The 24,361-nt window shown below is 39.7% G+C and overlaps 1 protein-coding gene across 6 annotated transcripts in view; it reads left to right on the top strand.

Annotated features, from left to right (window-relative positions):
* Positions 1-24,361, top strand: part of CHD2 (chromodomain helicase DNA binding protein 2) — a 109,913-nt gene that overhangs the window by 18,121 nt on the left and 67,431 nt on the right. For 3 of the 6 annotated variants that reach the window (XM_074353899.1, XM_074353900.1, XM_074353901.1), the window contains 3 exons: positions 15,065-15,296; positions 18,693-18,779; positions 20,458-20,519. In XM_074353899.1, coding sequence (XP_074210000.1) covers positions 15,065-15,296; positions 18,693-18,779; positions 20,458-20,519 — 381 coding nt within the window. Of the gene's footprint in view, positions 1-1,928; positions 2,169-15,064; positions 15,297-18,692; positions 18,780-20,457; positions 20,520-24,361 lie in introns of those variants that run through there. The other 3 variants (XM_074353903.1, XM_074353898.1, XM_074353902.1) reach the window with 3 other exon arrangements.

Genomic DNA, 24,361 nt, shown 5'->3' with positions numbered 1-24,361 from the left:
CACTGACCTGGAAAACTGCTTGGAAGTTGCAATGCATTTGTCTACTGGTAATGGGGTTGCAGCTTAACAAGCATGGGCTGTAATTTTAAATGTTTTCTTAGGTATGTTTAGATTCATATACCTGATGAATGTCAAAAAATATTTGAGTGACACTTGAAAAGAAGATGGGAGTTTTAAAATGCTGTTACCCTAAATTGCATACCTTAATACATGTACATAATTATGACATCACTTCCTTTTCAAACTGTAAAGCTATAGAATGTTATTGGTGTTTTATTATAGTAGATTAGTTATATTTTTGTTGAGCTTAAAAGTAAGGTGGCTGTTCTGGTAACTAGTACTTGGCTCCTTCCTTAACCCATCAGAATTTCTCCATAAGGACCTAGTTTCTATGGCATAAAGTCTAATGTTTAGGGAATACTACAAAAATCACTTTGGCAGCCTGAGCCACAGGAGAGGAAGGGAGGAGTTTGCTGGTCAAGTAAACTTTTTTTGGTCTTGAGAATTTATAGGATCTGAAAGGATTGAGTGTAAGTTTAGGTAAATCTGATATTTTCCTGTTTTTGGAAATAATGCAACACTTAAGAGTCATTATGTAAGTTTGTTATTCCTGTATTCTTTTGAAGTTACTGCTTAAGAATAATGTTATACTTTGTATATCATGGTTTTGAAGATTCATTTTCAAAAACATGATTTTTAAAGATACTTTATCTGTAAAATTTTAAAAAATTTGAAACAAAGTTTCAGTGATGGACATACATAGAAATGTATACCACACACTTATCTAAATAGTTTGCAGTTTGGGGGTATAACTTCAGTAGTATCAAAGAATGGAAAGAGAAGGGAATGTGAATGGAACAGTGTGCACACAAAGAGCTCTGTGTGTTCTAGGACGCAGCGTTTTCAATTTTATCATCAGAACTGAAAGTTTATTAAATTTTTTTCCAAATCCTCTGCCTTTGAACCAGATTTATTTTGATAACATGCGGTGCGGGCAAAATCTTGCTTTTTAATCAGCCTTTTAGCAGTTACTCTACAGGGCTTGGGATAGTTAGAAATGGGGTAATGCAGTTGCTTGTGGACTGGAAGTCAGTTTTTAAAGTGGCAGCCATTTTATGAAGCTGATAATTCTTAAAAGAATCGGGATTTTTTTTTTTCTTTTTTTGAGAAGACAAAATAAAGCGAATTGAAACCTGAAATACCAAAACATCTCCCTCCCTCCTTTTTTTTTCGGTTCTTTGGTACTGAAATAAAAGGCAGCTCGGTAGTTAGTGCAGGCAGCAGCTCTGTGAGTCCCTGGCATCTTGGTGCAGGTCCAGCTCAGTCACAAAATGGCTGTTCCTTTGTGCCGCAGCGCTGACAGACATACTGCATTGCACTGTGTACTCGCCAAACAGCAGGAAGTTGCCGTGCCGAGTTCAAAGGCCGGCCGGCGCCGGCGCCGAGTGCTGATTGGCTGTGCGCACGCCTGGTAACAGCGGGTCAACAGTGGCCGCCTTCGGGCAGGCTCCGCCCCGTGACGTCAGGCGCCTCGCCGCCGGGGAGGAGCGAACGCCGTGACGTTAGGTTGCGTGCGCAGCCTGGGTCGTCTTGTTCTCCGCCTACTGAGGCTCCAGCAGGCCGCCCGGCCTGCCTACCCCGGGGAGGGGAAGGGAAGGGACGTGCGCTCCGGCCGGGACTTTCCGGTGGGCGGCCTCTTCCCGGAGCGAGGTCGCTGCTGGCGGCGCTGTCTGCCCTGCCTTGTAGCGGTTCCCACCCAGCAGCGTGTGTTCTTTGCTCGTTCTTTAGGAAGGGCTTCCCTTTTAGAAGCGGCTTCTGCTTTGGGAGAAAGTAAAAGGTACTAATCGGAAACCTTCAAATCGAAAATCTACCACTTTTTACATTTTTCGCTTTCTTTTTTTGTATCCTAGCGGGTCCTTCCCCCCCCCCCCCCCTTTTGCGTTCTCTGTGAAGAATCAGTAGTGATTTTAATTTTGTTACCATTGACCAAAAGTGTTTCACTGTCAAGAGGAGATACTGTTATTTAAGTTGAAACGTGTTAACGAGTGTTACACCTGTGTTTAATACATGGCTCATAAACAAAGGGAAGAGTATTTTAACTTGTCCCCGTGCGTTTTTACTTGTTACCAAACATTTTCTCAGTTGGCATTTGATGGAGAAAAACTCAGGTCAGTATGTGCAAGGTGATTTATCTTTAAGATTAACAAAGTGATAATTAAGTAGAAAACAGCTAGGAATTTCCACTTGGCTTAATAAGTATAAATATTAGGTTAACAACAATACAGCAATAGGCAACCATTACTTTGCAAACAGGTGTCAGAAAACAACTCTTTAGGTGTTAATGGCACTTGCTAAAGAACAGTAACTCTAAGCTTGGTCTGTAGTGGAATTACTTGGCAAAATCTTGGGAAACTTCTCAGATCTCCTGTTCTGGAAGTTTTAATTCATTCCTGGTAAACTTGTTAAAATGCTGTGAGTCTATGGTCTGCCTTGTTTGGAAACCCTTGCAAGGATTTATGGTTAAAAAAAAACATAGCTTACCAATGGTGACTTTATAATTTGCTCACAAATAATGAATTTAAGCATGAAGGAAAGACTATATTGGTATCTTCTTAATTGTGCCGTAGTGAAAAGTTTTTCCTACACTATTCGAGTATCTTTAGCAGTAATAGGAATGAGCTGTCATGTAGTTGGCAGTAATTTATAAATTTTTCATTGAGTTAAATATGGTACTTTGAAAGAGATCTGGACCTCCTGGGTGTAGGTAGAGATATTTACCTGGGCACATCTTAAGTTTCTGAATAAAGTTTATAGGAGGTAAAATACATATAGAAGGTAAAAATGCATCATCAGTTGGTTTTGTAGGTTGCCAGTCTTGGTTCTTTAGGAATAATTCTTTGGATAGTTTATGGAAACTAGGTGAAATTGGGTTTTCATTTTTTTCTATAGACTTGTTCAAAGATTCTGTAAGTGATTTTAAGTTACATGCTAAAAATATATATATGAGATATTTCAAAGCCTTAAGGACAAACACTTGTAGAACTTGATGATTATTATTAGCATATTAAGAGCAACTCCTTAAGGTGTATCTAAAGCAAGAAGAAGAAAAGTTCTTCTGTGTATGAGATTGAATTCTGGTTAGTTGTATTAGAATTTTATTTGTAAAATGCCCTAAGTTAAAAGTGGAATAGAATTAAGTAACATTGCACTCATGTTCCAGGATGTAAACTACTCTGCTCCATTGAAAATGTTCTAGCCCAATTACCATATGAGTTAAACTGAGTATTAAGATACAGCAGTTCATCTATCAAGTGTTTGATGCCACTTGGAGCCAGTTAAATTTTGAAGAACTAGCCTATTAGGGCTGTTCACTGAGCCTTCTATGGCTGTTTGTCCTGTGTGCAGAATGGCTTGAAATGGCAAGAAAAAGTGCTGATTGATCCTCTCTCTTTTGGATTCTTGCTTTGAAAACCTGCAGTTTCTGATTGATATTTGGCTTTTTGGAGAGTAACGTCTTTTGTAAAGATGAAGTCATTGCAGGAAGGTGGGCAAACTATTTCATAAGGACTTTGTTATAAAAGCTTGATTTTATTAAGTTATTACTGTGAGATGAATCTGGAAGTTCAGTTGAATTTTACCTGATAATATCTGAAACTCACAGGTTTTATAGTTGGCTTACTTACCCCCTCCCATATACAGCAAACCCCTGACAGTCATGAGAGGTACCTCCAAAGACCACCTGTTACTAGACGCCTACCATTTGTCCCATAAAAGGTGGCTCAGGAAACTTGTTCTTGACAAAAATTCTGTGTCGGCTCTGTGTGACATCTGGTAAATTTATTCTAGGTATGAGTATCTCTCTCTCTCTTTTTTTTTTTTTTTTTTTTAAGTCTTTTAGGGCTTTTCCTCTGAAAACCTTTGAACTCACTTGGCTTTCTTAAACTGGGGGGGTCACTTTAGTGAAGAAATTATTCTATTTAATCACCTTAGAGTTCTTTTGTACCCAAGTGAAAACTATTATGTTGGTTTACTTATGCTGGTGTTTATTGTAGCTGAATAATTCCCTCTGTGTTTCAGCCTGACTGGGTATTGAATTCAAATGTATATCTCACCAAAATTGCCTATTACTACTTCTTTAGAACTTTAGTGTTATTAGTGTACAGCCAGAACAACAAAAGTTGACTCGGCTCATCAAATGCCTAGGGTCTGTTGTATGTTTATTTTATCATCAGTGATTTAGCACAGCATTGGAGCACATTTTTTATGTTATGGCCTTGCTCCTAATCAGTCTAAACTTTGATAGGACAAGTCTGGGGACAGAGACCCTTCTAACAAAGCTGCTATACTAGGTGCATGGGATAAAATTGACTTACAGCATTGTATAAATTTAAGGTGTACAGCATTAATGATCTGGTGGACATACATCACGAAACGATTACCACAATAAGGTTAGTGAACATCCATCATCTCATAGATACAAAATTAAAATTTTTTTTCTCTTTGTATTGAGAACTGAACAGGATTTACTCTCAATTTTTATGTATAAAGTATAGCAGTGTTAGTTATATTTTTCACGTTGTACCTTACATTCCTGATACTTTATACCTGGAAAGTTTGTACCTTTTTAATTGTGCTCATCCAATTCCCCTCCCCCTACACCCCCACTTCCTCCTCACCGCCCCCCCCATCTGTGGTAACCACAAATCTGATCTCTTTTTTTCTATGAGTTTGTTTTTGAGGCATCATTGACCTGTAACAGTGTGTCACCATTCTTGGTTAAGGGTCACCTTTTTTGGTGGTTTAGTGATAGCTTCTGGACTGTATTGCATACTCAAAAGTATTTCAGTTCCCTTTACTGGAGAGTCCCCCCACAGTTTGGGGAAAGTGTGATCAGTCTGATCTTGGTGGGGAGAATTTTTCAGAAGAGTGTCATTATAAAAATAGTCTTCATTTTATACTTAGGATTCAGTTCTAATGAGTTACTTTGTAATTTGTGAAGTGTTTGTTTCCTCAGTGCAGGTCAAGAGCTGTGTATAATAATAGCATTAGTGCAGCACTTAACTTTGGTACTGAAAACGAGTGTTCCCAAGTTAGGCCAATGAAATACACTGTAGGACCTGGAATTTTCTCCTTTTTAAAATGTGGATGAGACTCTTCATTGGGTTATGAAGATTAAATTGTGTGATGCCTATAAAGCGCTTTGCAAAGAGTCTGTTACATTGAAAGTGCTCTGTAAATGTAAGCTGTTAGTAATGTTTGATTCCTAATGCTTTATCTTACTTTATTTATTACTTTTTCTGCACTTTAAGAGCCAGGTTGCCCCTGAGGGCCATGGCTGGTGGCCTTGTCTCCCCCAGGAGTCTGTTTAGGCCGATAAGGAGAGAGGTTTGTTAAAAATGACCGTAGAGGGCAAGCCCTCTTTTAGTTAGTTGAAACTTTGGGTATATTTTGCAGTTACTCCTAGAACTTACCCCCCCCCCCCAAAGGAACCCGGCCTTTTGAAGGGAGCCTATGGCTCTTTCTGGACCAGAACAGCTTCTTGTGTGAGTCATAGCCCTCCTCTTGGCAGTCACTCTGAGTAGTTGCCTTATTTCCTCCTCTTGGAGTTGGTAATTACTGCCCTGGTTTACCCTCTGCCTCCTTTCCCTTTCCAGCTGTACAGGGGTGAATGAGCAATACCAAGGCGCAGTGCTGTAACAGCAGTAATATTTACAACAAATACCTAATTGGGTGTAGCTGGCTTTTGCTAATCAGTCTTCACGTGGCGCTATCTGTTTGATTTAACCTAATGACCAGTGGGCAGGGTATTCTGTTAGAACTGTAGACTCAAGATTTGTGCCTTTTCGTTTCCTCTACTTCCTTCATTTCCTTTACTTTTGGTTGTGAGTTCGTTTAGGTTTTTTCTTTTTTCTTGGTTTCTTCATCAGACCTTGGAGAGCTTCTAAAAATATTAATGCCCAGCCCAACGTCCGTGATTGAGTTAATTTTTAAAAGCTCCATGTGTTTCAAATCTGCGTGTTTCCCCATATGTTTGCATGCGTCTCCATGTGTCTCAGGTTTTCTGATGGAGCTCTTACTACCTTTTTTTCTCTCACCCTTTGTCTTCCCATTGCCTGCCCCATTTTCTCAGTTCCCTTTTTAGGGCAGTTTTAGCAGCAGTTTGAGTTTGGAGGTTGGAAGCGATGGGGGGCGGGGTGCTGAAAAGGGGAGTTGTATGCTTGATGGAAGAGGAGGAGTTCCTGTATTAAATGTCATACCAGATCCAGCTGTAGCACATTTAAAATGTATGCTGAAGGGAGGTGTTTGTGTTTTTGTTTTTGTTTTTTTACCTCCACTTGCTTTCCATTCTGGTGGTGGCTCTTCCTTACTGTAATTGTCTACTTAAACCCTTTTTAGAGACCTCCAAAAGTTTGGATTCCAGAGTTAACTTTGAATGCAACTGCATTCCATTCAGGATTCCTTTTGTCTCTAGTTGATAAAGGTAACTGTCTCAGACCTAGGGCTAGAGCAGTGGCCAAGGCGCCCTGCAGGGAAGCAGTTAATTTTGAGTGGTGTTTGTCACCCATTGGGTTGTGAATTGTAACCAGTGTTAAAAACAAAATAAGGGAACAGAATATAAAAATAAATCTCAGGGTATCCCATTTGTATGAGTTACTTCTAAGTCCAGCAGTGGCTGGTAATCTTACATTTTGGATTTTATCATGAAAGGAAATAGCGTGTGGTGAACATTTTATAGAAAATACCAGAGTAGATTTACATTTTATTGAGTGCTTACTCTTGTCAAGCACTGTTTTAAGGGTTTTTGAAAGTATTTTATTTGGTGTGAGGGTTGATATAACAGAAATGCTAGTGACCTTGCCAGCAGTCCCCTTCCCAAGGTAACTGTCACTGAGCTTTCTCTCTTTTTGAACTTCTGTGGGTGGTCCTGTGTCCTGCTGGGCTTTTTTGTACCCTTTGCCATCCTGTTCCTTCTGTTGAGTTGTATCCTTAGCCGGGATTGGTAGATCCTTCTCACATTCGTTTATGCTGGTTCTGCTTAGAGTTTTGTGTTTTAATTAAATAACAAAGCAATAGATGAAATGATTGTAGAGAGATTTTTCAGTGAAAACAGTTGATTTGATTGTTCTGCAAAAATTCAGTAATAGCTACCATTTGTCTTGCCTGCTAGGGGCCTGTAACTTCTTGAGTCTTTGATTGCTAATTTGAGTCCTCACATCAGTTTGCGGGGTAGGTATGTATCGCCTTTATTTTGTAGATGAGAAAACTGAGGCACAAGGGGAATAAAATAGTGGAATTAGATTCAGACGCTGGTAGTTTGGCTCCAGGGTTAGATGGGTAAGAGGAAGCTATACAGGTGATTGGGGAAAATAGTGAAAATGTAGAATAATTCTGTGCTCTGTGTATCTTAAAAAACTTTACATTTTAAAGAAACCAGAAACTGAAAATCACCGGTGTGATTGATGCCAGAAGATACACTGCTTTTCAAAAGGCCATAATTTTACATCGGAAGAGTCCAGTTAAATTGTATCTGGGAAGTGATTCCCCTGGGAGTAGTCTGAGAAACAACAGGGGGATGTGGGGAATGGTGAGTCGGGGGTGGGCACTGGAGAACTTTGTCCTTGTCCAGTGTGACTCCAGTGCCACGTGTGTAGTTTGGATTGGGCAACAGTTTGTGGAGATTGGGTTTTGCTTCTAATCTCTTTTTTTTTGTTGTTGTTGTTCTAAACTTAGTTCCTAAATAGGCTTTGCATCAAAATCACGTGAGAATTTAAAAAATCGGGCCCATACCTGATTGGATTTTAGGGGTTTTTGAGTGAGAGGGGAGGGGAGGGAAAGGGAGGTGGAGAAAGAGGAGATGAGGGTTAGGGGAAGGGAGGGAGGGGTGGAGAAATGATCGGAATTGTCAGAAGTGCCCCAGGTGTGTCTGTTGCAAAGCCAGGGTGGGGAATAGTTCTGTAGGCGTGACCTCTAGGGAACTAGTTCTTGAGTGTGGTGGGTTTTAACAGAGGGCGTCTTCAGCTGCAGTATAGGTTACTTGACATTCAAATAGAGGCAGTAAATGGCTAGTAAGTTGTAATTTTGAGGATCGAGGTGATGGGTCAGAGTCTTGCCATGCTCCATATCCCTTGCTTGATTAAAAAGTTTGTTCCCTCTGCATTTAGCTTTATATGGTGTTAGGTTGTTTCTAAATTTAATTGTTTAAGAATCACCTGGGATACTTGTTAAACATAGTCCCAGGCTTCTCGCCTGGAAGTTTGAATTCAGGCATTCTGGGTGGTGCCCAGGAATCTGTATGCCTTTTTCTGAGAAGAGGATCCTTAGTGTTACCAGTGTTAAAGTAACTTCCAGAACTGCTGAAATCCTGGGACGGTCTGCCTCAGGATGCCGATCAGTTCTGCAGTGTTAGAAATTCAGAAAGATTCAAAGAATAAAATTAAAGTTTTAAACAAGTTAGATATAGTTAAAATCCTGTTTATGCCTTTCCCCTAGTCACTGTCATGAACTTGGCATATAAAAGCCATGGCATTTTTAGAACGTACATGGTTCATATAATATATTTGTGTTTTAAAAATATGGTGGTTTTGAGATTGTCACATTGATATTTCTAGATCTAATTCATCCCTAGTGTTAACTGTTGTAGTTCATTGCGTAGTACAAATATTTCACGTTTTATTTTTACAGTTTTGTACGTGAACATTTAGGTTGTTTTTGTTTAATCTTACGAGCAGAACTCTGACCATTTTTTTATTTCCCTCTTCCTGCACACGTTTGATAATTTGTTGAGGTTATATGTTCCCACTGATTGAATTGCATGATTCATGTGCATATTTTTATGTATACCAGATAATGCCAAATTACTTTCCAAAGCTTCTCATCTCTTTCTCAGTAATGGTGTGTGAGTACTATTTTCCCTACTTTCTTACCATCCTTTAATGTTACCAGACTTTTTAATTTCTGCAAAGCAGATGAGTGTAAAATAATCTTGTTGTAAATGCACTTCCCAAATTACCAGTGACATTTAACTACCTTTTCATATGTTTATTGGCTATTGCAGTTTGCTTTTTTGTAATTGCATGTCCACTTCCTTTGCCTAGTTTTTTTATTGGATTTTTCTTTGGTATGTAATTGTTTATATGTTGTAAATATAAATCCTTGGTTGTATGTACATTGAGATTTCTCAGTCTCTTACTTGTCTTTGAACCATGTTTATAATGTAGTTTATTCTTCAGAATCATAGGACTTGAACCAGAGGTCTTAAAGATGCAGTTCGGCTTATTTAAGGATTCTTTATCAGTAAGAAACTTGTGACTTAATGATCTTTGCCTTTGTATTCTCTTTAAGATACACAGAAATGAATGAGGACTTGTCCTGCGTCACCCTTGGAGTGATTCCGACCTTCATCTCTTGTTGGGTGGTTTAATAATCTGTTTAACTGATTACGGATGACAAGGACAGCAATACCATTTAGAGGTTATTAATGTGGATTTAATAATTCAGGCTGTGGGGTGGGGGCGAAGACCCTTCTGTAAAGGGTAGTTTGAGGATGGCTTCAAGGATCCTCTTAAGGATGAGAGGAGGATGCTAGCATATGCCTGACACAGAAGTGCTCTGCGATTACTAGCTATTTTTTTCTTTTATTGAAGTATAATTTGCAATATTGTGTTAGTTTCAGGTGTACAGCAGAGTGATTCAGTTATATGATTGCTATTCTTTTTCAGATTGTTTTCCATTATAGCTTATTCCAAGGTATTAAATACAGCTCCCTGTGCTATATAGTAGGTCCTTGTCACCCATTTTATATGTAGCAGTGTATATGTTAATCCCAAACTCCTAATTTATCCCTCCCCCCCCCACCCCTGCTTCCCCTTTGGTAACTGTAAATTTGTGTTCTATGTCTATGAGTCTGTTTCTGTTTTGTAAGTAAGTTCATGTGTATCTTTTTTTTTAGATTTCACATTGTATGAATGAATATTAGCTATTATTGATAGAATATAAGTCTGGAAATAAGTTTTATAAAAATTCCAGTATAGATTGCTTTTTGTTTTTACCACATTTTGCTTCACCTCCAACAACAACAAAAAAAACCCCAAGGTCTGCCCAGCAGTTCAGCCATTTTGTAAGTTTAGGAAAATAAACCCTATCCAGTAAGTGGGGAAATGGCAGCTCTTGGGCGGGGAACCCACAGGCTTGCTCTTCAGTGAAGTGTTGATGTGCTGCCCTCGTGTGGTCATTTGAGGAGTGGCGATTAAAACTTAAGGATGGAACGATAGCTATTGATGCTGCTTGCTTTCAAAGTCCAATTGTTAAAAACGTAATCACTCCATTTTTGCCAGCCTCAAAAAGGACTTTGAAGAGATACCAAGTCCTTTTTTCAGCAAGTGAAAAGAAGTGCTAAGCTTTTTAAAATAAACATTTATTTTTCTATTGAAATCTTAAAAATCCCAGTTTTGACTTGAGTCCCTTTAATTTATTTTTACATGGTATTTCCCGTGTTCAGTCAAAAATTATAAAACTTGTTTGCAATTTAGGTATTGAGTAATTTTCAGATAAAATTATTTTTCGAGAGGATTATGTATGGTGGATGATCATTCTTGAAAATTCCATTTTTAATTGCCTTAAAACGATTAATGCCTTTGGAAATCAGGGAATTTTATTATCTTCATTTAGGTGATAGCTTGGTTAAAGGATTGCTCACCACTAACTTGATTTGACCCTTTTTTCAGTCGCACTTTCCATATCTCCGACTCTAAACAGCATTGCAACCTGCAGTTTAATGTTGATAGTATTTAGTATCATAGTTATGCACTAGTAGTGAATCTGCATATTTCAAGAAATATCTTGTTTGAGCGAATAATTAGACTGTCAGTGCCTTAAATGTGAAGGTATTTATAGTTTTTCCCTAAATATTTTTCCAGTCTATTAAATCTGACTTGCTAGTTTTAGAAATAATTAAAAAAAAACAACCTTAGTGTCACTCTCATTCATATGTCATTCATAGCTCATTTTGTGTAAGAATTCAGGATACTTAGATCCCTTGCCTTGAATTTGACTAACTTGGCTGGATATATTTTGAATGATTTGAAACGTTAAAAAGATTAATACTTACATAATGAACAACTGTGAACTCACCACTCAGCCTCAGTCATAAATGTCACCAATATCATTCTCTGATTCCATCTGCCTCCCTAAACCCCTAGAGGCAAATGCAATTGTAAATTTCCTGTTTATCTTTTCTTGGATTTGATTTTCATTGGTACTTTTTTTTTTTTTTTTTTTTTTGGAAATTGCAGAAGCGAATTAGTTCACAGAATCCACTAGCATACTTCAGATAACCCATCCAGTGGAGTAAACCGTTGTTAGCAATTTGGTGGTTAAAATGCACTTATGCAGATAGATATATACTGGTAGAATCATGGGTATGTCTTTTACGTAAAAGGTATGCATTGTTACGTTTCCAGAGACTACTCTACAACACAAATACAAATACAGAGCTGCACATGAAGGCATATACAAAGATATTTATAGTTTTATTGATTATAGTGAATAATTGGAAATCTAAATATTCTACTCAGAAATATAGAGGTATGGAAGTGTATCAAGAATATTTGTAGCTTACTGGTTAAGAAGACAGTTTAAAAATGACCTAAATTTCCCATTAATAGGGCATTGTAAATAAAATGTAGTGTATTCATACTATGAGACAGTTCAGAGAGTGAGATACTCATATACATACACATACCCTGCGATGAATACTGGCATTGGATATTTCCACCACATTTGCAATGATTACTGGCTTTTCAGCACAATGCACTAAGAGGATTCCTACCTAACCAAGTTCTTCTAGTTATCCACTGCAGGCTAATGCTGCTTTTTGTGGCTTTCTGCCTCTTTAAGTTGGTAGTTGGAGGTTTTCCATCTTGTTGGAGTGTTTTATATTTCAGGGGCGTACGTGGTGGTCCTGTGACTATTTTCGTTGGTGGTGTTTGCCAAAATATGGTTCCAGGCTTAATCTCTTGTCTGGAGTTTTAAGCATTATAGTAGTAGTTAAAAAACTAAACTCTTCATTTCAAAAGAATTTCAAAAAAATTGCACATTCTAGCAAAGTCATTATGTACACCCCCCCTCCACTATGTCCATTCCCTTCTCTAACATACCAGGCGCAGGAAACATCCAGGAAGATGACTTAGCTCTCAAGTCTGTTGGAGAGGTTGACAGGTGACCAAATTACCTGTATAGGGTGGTACACATGGAGGCACAGTGGTGCAGATGTGAACAGCTGGGGCTCGAGTCTGTCTTGTAGGATGTGTGTCATTGATAAAAGTGAGGCGAGAGCCAGTGGAGCATGGTGGCTGAAGCTCAGACCGGAAAGAATCTGCTTGGTTTCAGTTCCTAGTGGTAGTAACTGTGATCGCAGAGGTGACTGGGTATTATGAACATAACCTACTAGTAGGAGCTGAGTTGAGGGTTGGAATGCATAAAGGGTGTTTTCTAGAGATATATGATCCCTTCCTGAGGCTTGAAGAATTGGAGAGTTACTTATAAAGCTTGATGCAGAAGCAGAGATTGGAGGTGAGCAGTGCTGGGGCTTGGTGCTCTGCAGTAGGGCAGTATGGCTGGAGCCTTGGGGGTAAGGGGAAGGAATGGCTAAGTGATGAGTTTTGAGAAATGGGCGGAGGCTGGGATTTGTAAGGCGCGCTGGGACTGGATGTTCCCAGTGACCTGGCCCAGGGGAGCTGGGAGGCGGTGGGCAGCACTATCTTCGTCACTTTTCAGGCCTCTCCAAGCACTCGGGTGCTTTGGCTGTGTAAATGCAGCTTCCAGGTACATCCCTAACACCCCTTTCAAGCAGAGTGGCCTTTCTGTATCCCTTACGTACAAGAAGATTCTGGAGCTTTCTGTCTATGAGCAAATGGTGGAGGCCAAACTATTAAACTCCAGCTGGTGCCCTGGATTGTGTGACACTGACTCACTAGTGGGTGCTCGCTGAAAGAGCTTTGTGTTAGAAGGGGACTCTGATGTTGGATGTGAAATTCTAAAACCTCGAATGATTGGTTAAAGCGTTGGCGTTCACATAGTGCTGCTTTCGTAGCTGACATCTGATACTTTCATGACCCTACATGTCATGTTTCAGAGGATGGCACAGGGTCAGAGATGGTGCAGGCCTGGGGTGATTTAGGACAGGACCGTGGGTGCCACAGCCAGCATTTCTTAACTGTCCTGTCCAGCCCTCCTTGTTTTTCCTCTTGCCTGGTGACCACCTTCTGATTGGTCACAGGTGGGGAAAAGTGACTTAAGATCCCTTAGTCAGTTGGCCTAGTCAGCTTTACTTTGCCAAGGGCCAAGGAGTCGGGAAGCATAACGACGCCTTGAAGGGGCTGAGTCCCTTTTATAGGCATGCCTGACTGGTTTGGGACATTGTGTAACAGGGAGATTTGTTTCCTGAGTCGCTAAGGCTTTGAACCCCTGTGGTGAAATAGGATATGAGCTTTTTAGAGCCAGACTTGAGTTGGAATCCCTCCTCAACCCTCAGTACTTTCTAGTTTTGTCATTGACCAGATTATTTTAAAATACCAGTTTTTTTCATCCTTCACGTGGGGATAATAATATAATACTTAAAAGGGTTGTTCTGGAGAATAAGGAGAATAAACATGTAGGGTACACAGCACATTGTCCTGCACCTATTAGATGATCAGGTAATTAATAAATGGTCTTCACCGTCTGCTGCCCTTCTCAAGGTGGACCCTCCATCCCCTCCATTTACTCTCATTGCTCCTTCATCTTAACTAAGAGTGCCCTCTGCTGCGCTGTGCTTGGCTGTGGTTCACACGGGCTATCCGGGTCAATCCCAGTTTCCGGTGTTCTCTCTCCTGTTCATTCTGTGGACAAGTGTCTGTCAGGTGATAGGACCTCATTTCTAATCTGGAGGATATAGTGGTGATAAATACGAAGCGCCCCCCCCCCTTACCCTTCCTACCTTCATGCCCTGTGTCTGTTATCCCCAGGTTGCTAAACTCAGGGACCTTTCTGTTGGTGTTACTCTAGGTTCTGGGTTGCTACTTGCCTGTTGCTCTGCCCCTAAACGAAAAGATAGCTTTCAGCCGGAAGAGTTGAGGGAGTCCATCACCTTGAGGCCTTTTCTCTTCGGAGTGTCCTCACTCCCACCGGCGGGCCCAGGAATTACCTTCTAACTCTTGGAGAACAGGGAGTATTGTATTCCCTTCCCTGCTCCCAGCTACTCAGCCTTCCCTTGCCTTGTGTTTCTGTTTTGTGGCTTCTGCTTTCATCTGCCTGCTTAGGCTGAGGGGTGTTTGGAATGAGGAAGGGGTGGCGTGTTGGGAAGCCAGCGGCAGTCGTAGTTGGAGTAGGCTTTCTCGTCGGGATCAGAATGTGCTCTTTGTTTATCGTTTTCAGTTAAGTCTGCCGGGTCTGGGACTCACTGCAGGGGATTTCAGGGCAGGAGCTCTGGCCGGGGTTACTGTGTGTGTGTTTCCACCTGCACCTGTGGTTGAGGGGACCACTGACTGGATAATTGCAAACACATTGTGTTCTTTCTGTTTGGGTGACCCTGCCTTGGTTTTGTTTCGTTCTATCCTGGTGGTGGTGGTGGTTTTTGTATTTTTGTCTTTGTCTTGAGGGAGGCATTGATACCGAACAAGTAAGACTTAGTGGATTCAGACTGATGGACCTGGTTTCGAATCCTATGTGTGTCATCTTGGGAGAGTAACTTAACAACTTTAGAGCTTCAGTTTTTCCTTATGTGAATGAAGGACAAAATAATATCCCCTTTCTGAGCTTTCATTAAGAGAACTGATCTGTAAATGAGGTGGTATATGGCATCGTACAAGTATTCAGGAAATGGTAGCTATTAGGGATGTTGAGAATGATCGTAATGACGTTATTTGCAATGTAAGAATATAAAAGTTGAATTTGAAAGTATTGGTCTTGTATGACCAAGTTAACTGTCTGCTGTCATATTAACGCTAGGATCTTTTTTTAAAAACAGATTTATCTGGCAGTTCTTAAGTCTTTTAAAAATCTCTCTCTCTGTTTTAAATTAATTAAGTCATTCAGCATCTGAAGAAGCTTCTGGTTCAGACTCAGGCAGCCAGTCGGAGAGTGAGCAGGGCAGCGATCCAGGAAGCGGACATGGCAGCGAGTCAAACAGTAGTTCTGAGTCTTCGGAGAGTCAGTCGGAATCTGAAAGCGAATCGGCAGGCTCCAAATCCCAGCCAGCTCTCCCAGAAGCCAAAGAGAAGCCAGCCTCGAAGAAGGAACGGATAGCTGATGTGAAGAAGGTATCGGCTTTGCTGTACAATACAAACGTGCTCGAACTGGGACCAGCTAGCAGACCTTTGTTTCCCATTGAACACTCATTAGTGTCTCTCCATAGTGAAAACTACGGCCGCCTTTTCTCGTGGTGTACTGTCTGTGGATATAAATGGGGGTTGCCGTCTGCTGTACTGATAGACACAGGGCTGTAAGGAAAATAATTACATGAACCATCAAACTATGGGGCCAAAACACAAATTTTTATAGTTTGTTTTTTTTTTTGGTTTTTAACATTAAAAAAAAAGGTGGTTAAAATGATTTCTTTAAGTGATACTGAATAATACCCGAGAAAGTCATTGGCAGGTAATTGTGGAATGCAGTTGTAAAGCTTAGTTATGGATAATCACAATCGAAGAATAAGGGCAGTTTTTGTTTCATTGGGGAATAGAAGGAGAAATACTTTTCACAGAAGAGAAATGATCTGTACCCAGGCAATGTATATATTCTTTGCTTAATAGAAGACTTGTCCAGCACAGAATGAAAAAAGGCAGAAACTGAGTTGCATATCATTTTCTCTTTGATGCCCAAACTTTGGGATGCATTCCTTCTGGGAAAAAAATGAATGACTTGGTCTACTTAATCATGAGAATGCAGCTGATCTTTTAAAATTCCATTTTGAGAGAATTATGTTTGAATCATTAAAATATTAAAGATTGCTTTTAGAAATTTAAAAATAAAATGTCTTACAGAAATTCAAAGCTCTATGCTAAATCAGTTTTTCTTCTAAACTATAAATCTACATTTGCACACGGAGATTTTCGTAGTAGTACAAACGATTTTAAATTATCTGCAGGTTCTACAGAATAGCTTCAACAATCCTGAAATTAAAAAACAAAACAAAACTGCTTTTACCTCTTGAGGCAGAATTGGGATTAACTATGTTATTTCAGTTCTTCTGTTCCCAGCGTAGTCATTGCTAAATGGTAAGTGACCCTTAGGAGCTGGTGGGAGGTTGAGGGGATGCTGAGGGTAGTGTTAGGGATAGGAAAATGAACATTGTCCTTGGCAACTCACTCATCACCAGAGAAGCGGCCTTCAGACACTCAAGTGTGGTGCATATTTGCCTGCTCAGTGTGTAGGGCCTATCTCAAGAGACAATTCATGTGGTGCCTTATTTCAGAAAGACCCTGTATGTAGAAGTACCACTTAGAGATCTTCTCTGAGTATCATTTGACTCAAATTTGCCACCCAGACTTGTAGCAGAAGGCGTTGCTTGGCCACCTTCAGAGCCTGACATCTGAGCCTGGTGTCCTCTGTACATCTCAAGCAGGTGCTCTTTCCAGAAGACTGCCAACACATTTTTGAAGTGTAATGGGCAAAAACAAGTCTGGATATAACCATCTTCTGTACGTTGGGAAGTTCTTTACTTGCAGAGAGTAAGGGAAACCATAGAAACCATGCTTTGCATAATGTGTTTAAAACTTAGCTGAAATCGTGTTCTCTGTCTGAGATTCACAGCTGTTAACTCTAAGACCTTACATAGGTGACTTCGTTTAAAAAGATAAAAGAGGATAAGAAAGAAGGGACTTTCTCATTACTAAGTTTGAATTTCAAGACAGAAGTACAGCTCTAGGCAGAAATACTAAGGTCAAGGTGATCGGCTCCAAAAGTTAATGTAAGTTAGCACGTGGATGCTTGTACTAGCCAATTAGAATGCTTGGATTGTGACTTTCATGATTTTTCTGAAACGAGAACTTCTAAAGAAAGCCCTTTGTTTTCTGTACACACTTCCGTTTCACATGGTAGCTTTTTAATTGAAGGGTTGAATTAGGTGTCATCAGCCCTCAGAAGGACAAATACAGAGATGATTTTAAGATGTACGCATCAGAATGTATCCTGGAATAAAGCCCCAACACGTGAGCCTGAGTGCCTGTCTAAGATTTTAAAGTGATAAAACTAACTGATGTAGTGACATTTCAATAGCCGAGCCACCCCAGTTCATAAAAGCTCCGGCAATACCTGTGTTGAGTCATTTCACGCCCTGGCAGAGGTCCAGAAAGGGCTGGGGGTGGGGCAGGCAGGGCTGCAGCCTGGCTCCCCGTCCCTCCTCTGCCGAGTTGTCCTGAGCCCTGAGCGTTCAGGACCTTTTGTCCTCCGACTCAGATTATTCTAAGGTGGTTACGGATTTTTCACTTTTAAAAACTGAGGACCCTGGATGACACGATTAGACGGCTTCTCGTTCTCAAGTGTCTGTTCCTAGAACATCTTGCTTGTTACCTTTGGAGGCCTTGTTTTCCTTCAGCTTACCCAGCATTTTTTTCTTTTTTAAGGCGCTATTGATAATGTCCTCCCTTGGCTTAGTAACATTGTGTGTTTCTGGATCTTTTGTCATTTTTGTCATCTTGGGGGTTCACTTTCCACACATTTCATGATGGCTTCTCCTCTTGCCTCAACTCCAGATATTTTCATGACATGAACTGTTGGCTGTGTTTGATGATAAACCCCCATTTCTAATCTTGGCTTTTAAGCATCTCTTCTGTATGGTTAACTCCTGTAAAACATCTTCACTTCTGTGTTCCACAATCCATTTAAATTCATTTTGCCTGTAGGTGACTGGTTTTATTAAAAGAACATACAACATACTTAGCAGTTATCCGTGGGAAGGAGAGAGAGGCTGGGTCAGACTAATTGTTAGAGGTTGAAGAAGAAGGGGAAGCTGTTACATTTTTTTCTATTGATTTGTTGGTTTGAGTCTTTTTATTAAAGGGTGTTAATATATCATGAAAAAAATTTCAACTAATCCCTCTTTAAACTTTGATCACCGGTGAGGATTATTACTAGATATCACGTCTTAAAGGCAAAGGGTTAAAGTACTGCCAGAGAATAAAATTAAGTGTGCTGGAAAAAGGGTGGCAGTGGGTCTCATTCTGAAAACTTCCAGCTAAATGTTAGAAATACCTCGTTTGCCTGTACCTGGTATGTGACACATCCTGAGGAATTTAAAGAAATAAGCAAATGCACTGATTCTTAATTAAACTTGGTGATGGGTCTTTTGCAATCAAAGGTGAAACTAAAAGCATGAAGGACTTAAATTCGTCAGTAAATATTTTGTCTTTAGTGGAAGTGATCCATGCTGCTCAGCTGTAAGTTTATATTTTAATAATGGGGAAGCAGTGTACCATATAGTTGAATAGCCATTTAGTGATGAAGAGGCATTGTTAAAACTTCAATGAGTTCTGGGATAACACGCCTTATTCTTTTTAAAGATGGTCCTTTATTGCCTCATACACAAAGCTAACAAAACCACTCTTTTGCTATTTAGTTGTTTGAATTCTCTTAAATTGAAATTCATGTTCCAGTAATGTAAATAATAAATGGGGGTCAAGAAAAAAAGATTCACGTGTGGTCTGTTAATTTTACAGATGTGGGAAGAATATCCTGATGTTTATGGGGTTAGGCGGTCAAACCGAAGCAGACAAGAACCATCACGATTTAATATTAAGGAGGAGGTAAGAAAAAGAACATTTGAAGGGGATACATTTAAACTCCTTATCTTACCTCATCCTTTCTGACTCGAATGTATTACCATTTATGAGACTGAACTTCAGTTGTGGGAGTTAAGTGACTCTATAAAGTGAGCTTTTTCAACCCAGTACAGCAAGAAAAGCCACATGAGGCTTTTAAGAAAAGAAAATTACCAGAAAGATCATGTCATAGTGAATGCTTTAGTAGAAAGTTAGAGTATTATATAGAACTGGCCTCAAATTCTTTTTTTTTTTTTTTTAATGTTTCTCATACTGTGGTTGATTATAGCAAGAAGTTTCCTTTTTAAAATACCTAGTTTCTAAATCTCTTAGATCTTGTTAACTGGGTAACTAAACAAATGTAACAATGGTAGTAGTTTTCAGATTTATTCCTGAGAAAGGAAGGAGAGTTTGCTTAACTCAAGCAATGTATTTTATCTTATTTTACCTAAACTGCAAAAATTTGATTTACTAGTTCATTTTTAATGTGCAGTATAAAATGTTTCACACGTATTTACTCTCTGATCAAATTGTGAGAGATTGGATAGATTGATGATTTCTAAAATTAGAATTATGTACTGTGTTCTGTTGTTTCTATAGAATCAGACCTTTCTCAGTTGGGGTGATATTTTTGTGGATTTTTACCTCTGTATTAGGTTTGTAGACTACATTCTGAAGAGGTATTCTGTGGTCTCTCGGTGAAATATCCCCTGTCTGCATTCTTAGGAGGACTTCGCTATTCTTAGCTATATAACATCCTCCTCATAAAAGTTAAATATTAATAGCCAAAAGTTAGTGAGTTTGGGGTAGTAAATATACTTTAAAAATGTAATTGACCATAACACCTGCATTGCGTTTGTGGTGTTTTGAGTGACCTCTGAGCTGGTTTACTTTACTTAGCTTTCTTTTTCCTTATTTGTTAAAACCAAGCACATAGTTGTATAAATCTTTTCCTTTTTGTATATAAGTTAACACTTTCTCTGTAGGGCACAAGACTAACAGCAGAAAGAGCAGTTTGCCAATTTGCTTAATTTGAGGGAAGAAGAGCTGTTTTCAAACGTCTCTGATTATAAACTTACTTGGCCTAGCGCTGTTAGCAGAGCACTGTTGGCTAATGACCGAACGTGTTCTTTAATGATTCTGAAATGAGATAGATCAGTAGTTACCACCTTTACTGGCAACTAAACGTTGTGTGGCATTTCCATATGATATTCTAGATCTGCAGCACCCAGTATGCTCGCCACTAGACAGGTGGCTTTTAAAATATGTATTAATTAAAATCAGGGAATGAAAAATTCCATTCCTTGGTTATGCCAGCTCATTTCAGGGGCTCCGTCATGTGACTGACTGCCGGCTACTGGGTTAGACATTGCAGAGACAGAACATGTCCATTGTCACAGAAGATTTTATCGGACTGTGCTCTGAGAAGTTAAGCCAAAGGAAGTATTTCCTGGTATTAGAGAGAGCACAGCAGCAACAGACAAATTAATTTTCAAAGCAGACGAAGAGTGAGCACACCAAACAAATGCCTAGGTTTCTTTCTGTCTAAAAGCACGTGCTGAATAACGTTATGTTCAGTAGATTGTTGAACCAGGGGGTAATGTTATCCGTAAGAACTGTGAATTAAAGTCTGTAATCATTTATCCCCCCTCGCACACTGAAGGCAAGTAGCGGGTCTGAGAGTGGGAGCCCAAAGAGAAGAGGCCAGAGGCAGCTGAAAAAACAGTAAGTCTTTTGCGGGGGAAATTACTCATCTGGTGGTTTCGAACACGTGAGCACTTCCGGGACGGGCTTCACTGTGTCTGTAGTGCACCCGGGTCCCAGAGTCGCCTTCTGTCTCTTGCTGTCGTGGGTTCCTGTCCACCTGGATCTGCTGCAGCAGCAGCATTGGAAGCCAGGATTCTGTTTTTCAGATGTAAATGTCGCTCTACTTTTGGGGGCAAACCCCAGCTATTCCGTCTGATTTGCCCAGTTAGCCAAATTGTCTTTTTCTTAAAAATGTGTGCAAATAACAAACATACAGGCATGTGGTATTCTATTCTAGTTAAGCCAGGAACACATTTGGATTGGCTGTTTTTCCTTTCCATTTGTTTTTTATGCAGCATGGCAAAATTCTATTTTAAAAATTAAATTAAAAAAATTATATTTTAAACATTATTAAAAATTATATTTTAAAAATTAAAAATGGACACCCGTTTTAGTATGAAATTTCACATTGTTGTTTCCACATGATTTTACTATTGTAATTCATAAGCCAGAAAAGTTTTAATTGTATGGACTTAACATGAAATTCCTTTATAATGTAGGTTATATATATTTGTTATTTTAAAACTTATTTAAAAAATCCTCTCATGGTCAATTTTTAAATTTTTTTTTTTTAAGAAATAATTAAAATTTTTTGAGGGACGTATGAGTCTCTGACTATCTGAATTCTATAGCCCATCGTCTCAGAAAAATAATCAAAACTTTACACACAAATTCAGGGGTTTCTTGTGATAAACAATTGTCCATGGCCTCTATTGAGAGCCTCAGTCATATATTCTCTGTTTTAAAGTATTAGTAATCCTTAATTTAAGTATTTGGCCTAAGGCAGAGTAACATGGGTTCTTCAAATCCATTTCCTCATCTCCAAAATAGAGTAACACTTATTCTGCTGACCTAACAGTTGTTAGAAACTACACTAAGTCAAGTGATCTTTAACATTGCCCTGCCCAGAGTACGTGCGGTTTGCATTTGTGTTTTAAACACTTCGTTAGAGTTGGAGAAATAACTGGAGGAAAGCCTGTGCTTGGCAGCTCGGAAGGCTTTTGTTCTGCCCCAGTCCCAGGGCCTGCTGGGAGGACCCTGTCTTCAGCTGGTCCCAGGCTAAAGGCCTTTTGCGGGGAAGTCCATCATGTGCTCTTTCCTCCACCGTCTGGCTACATCCTGCTGATTTCTTGGCTGGGATCTAAATGGTGCTGTGCTTGAAAACCCGACCTTCTCATTTTAATGGCTTTATCTGTGTATGCAGAAGCCCACATTTTTTTTTTTTGGCCAAAGTGTAACACATCGGGCTTTGTCTTTTGACTGGCTTCTGTACTTAATTTCCCTCTCCTGTCAATCCTGAGAGCTCTTCAGAGTTGGCTACTCTCAGAGGTCTTCATGGACCTTTCTTTTCCCTGAGTAGAACCTCTGTGTTCCTTGTGGGGGTTTGTGTCTTCTGTGATCTGCTCTCCTACACCTGGGCTCTTCCTTCGCAAGTGACCATAAGCTGAGGTCATTCCCCTCTTGCTTGTTCGTTTGGGCCCTGGGGTAGCCTCGCTTCTTGCCATCCTCTGGGCAGCTGGAGGGTACTAGGGCTTGTGGAGAACTCTTCTCCTGAGTCAGTTTAATTAGCATCATTAATTAGAGGACGTCCTACTGCTGTTAAGACTCAGGTGGCAGGGCACAGCGCTTCAGGGGCCTCTGGGATCTGAGCAAGTGTAACAGAACCTGGTGTGTGGGCACATGAATTTCAGAACTGAGAGTCACTCAAAGAGAGTGGAAATTTTGAAATATTAGCACAGGGAAATGCTTTTCTGAAACCCTGCATATTGCATCACAGATTTTAAAGTTTTTAAAGGGAGCTTTTTTTTTCAAACATGTTTTTTCTTTGGAGTTAATTTCAAACTTTAGAAAAACTGTAAGAAGAAAAGTAGTGTGAAGAATGACTGTGTACTTAATCAAGATTTACCGTTGGGTACCATTTTTGCCCCATTTGCTTGATCATTGTGGTGCTCTCTTTGTGTATATTTATGTGTTCACACGTAATGTTTTTTTCTGAACCATGTCAGACTAAGATTCATACATCATGGTCTTTTACCCCTAAGTGTGTATTTCTTATTAACAAGGATGTTATTTTTCATAAAAGCACAGTACAGTTTTTTTAAGTGCATATATATATATATATATTATATTTTTAACTGAAGTATAGTCAGTTACAATGTGTCAGTTTCTGGTGTGCAACATAATGCTCCAATCATGCATGTATATACACACATATTTGTTTTCATATTCTTTCTTTTTCATTAAAGGTTATTACAAAATACTGTATATAGTTCCTGAAGGACAGTACAGTTTTAATGTAAATAGATTTAACATTACTAAAACACTTTGGTCAAATTCATATTCCCATTTTGTCAGTTGACCCAATGATATCCTTTATAAAATTTTCTGACGTCCAGTCCAGGATCCAGTCTAGGGTTAGATTTTGTACTAGTTGTCAGGATTCGTTAATCTAGAGCACTTTCACAGACCTTTGCTTTTATGACATTGACACTGTTGAAGAATAAATAGTCTTACAAGGGACAAACTCGCCTTGAGTCATGTGAATTAGCATTTTAAAGCTTAGAAGAGGTTACACATAGTATTCTTACACATTATTGAAAACATTTTTCAAATTAGTTGGCAACATTGGAAATTGAGAGCTGGTATGTAGGAGTCTAGATTTCTAGTTTTTGAGAATAACACTGGCCTTTGTGGCCTTTGGACAGGCCATGAGTTCTTCATTTGACCCCATTTACAGCCCTTAACCTAGCCCCAGTGGGTGTTTTGAGATTGTAACCCTGGCTTAAAGTCATACAAATAACATTTTGAGTTTTACTTAACCCACGCATGCTGTTTTGATCATTGAACCCTTTTCCAGGCAGTACCTTTTAATGTTACTCAAATTTGTGAAATGTTGGAGAGGATTTCTGCTGATTCACTGTGATCCCAGTAGTGCTTAACCCCATGGTACAGTGGTTCCAGAACCGTCTCTCCAAATTGGATTTAAAAAAAATATTTCAGCCGTAATCATTTTCCTCTTGGGATAAGTTACTTCTTCCTTGCCCGTGCTTTGATTTAGAAGTCTGTCGCAGACCCGTGACACAGCGGAAGAGAGTCCTGTTAGCCCTGCGATTCCCCTCTTGATGGGGACCAGCTCCCGAAAGGCATCCTCTTCAGGAAAGGCTACTGAAAATCAGTGAAGTTAAAGCATCTGTTTCCCATCTTTTCCTTACCTGCCTTCCACGTGGAAGACAAAGAAGTTCCTTCTCTGAGCTCTTAGAGGCAGCTCCTGAGAAGCCTCAGTGACTCTTAACTAGAGTTTAGCCCAGCTTTATTTAAAAATGGCTTTTGTTCATTCCCCCCTTTACAGTTGCTCAGATGTGATCTGTGTCCTGCCAACCCGCTTTTCCCAGTAAGGGAGGAAAGCTGTACCCAGTTAACTCGCATTCTGACCTTTTCATGTCTGTTTTAATTGCCTTGGGGCCTCAGTGGCCAAATCCTGGTATTTATCTCCCCAGTTCCCAAAATTTGGCAGAAATTCCATTGATTCGCTCTTGGAGCTCCATCTGGCAATTTGAGTCTCCTTTAACATGTCAGAAATATTTTAATCAACAAGTCTTTATTTCAGACTTCTTGTTGTAGCCCTGCTTATAACGTATAGCTTAGTCAAGGAGTCTTTCTCATACAGTTTGTGTTCTATAAAAAGCCAGCAAACTAGGAGTGGACCGCAGCCTCACCTGTTGGAGAGCCCTGTATCTCTGCAGGGTTGAGCAGTAATCTTT

Source organism: Camelus bactrianus, chromosome 27, assembly GCF_048773025.1.
Source record: "Camelus bactrianus isolate YW-2024 breed Bactrian camel chromosome 27, ASM4877302v1, whole genome shotgun sequence".
Classification (NCBI taxonomy): Eukaryota; Metazoa; Chordata; class Mammalia; order Artiodactyla; family Camelidae; genus Camelus; species Camelus bactrianus.
The sequence above is the reverse complement of the archived record's forward strand: the minus strand, read 5'-3'. Positions and strand labels throughout refer to the sequence as shown.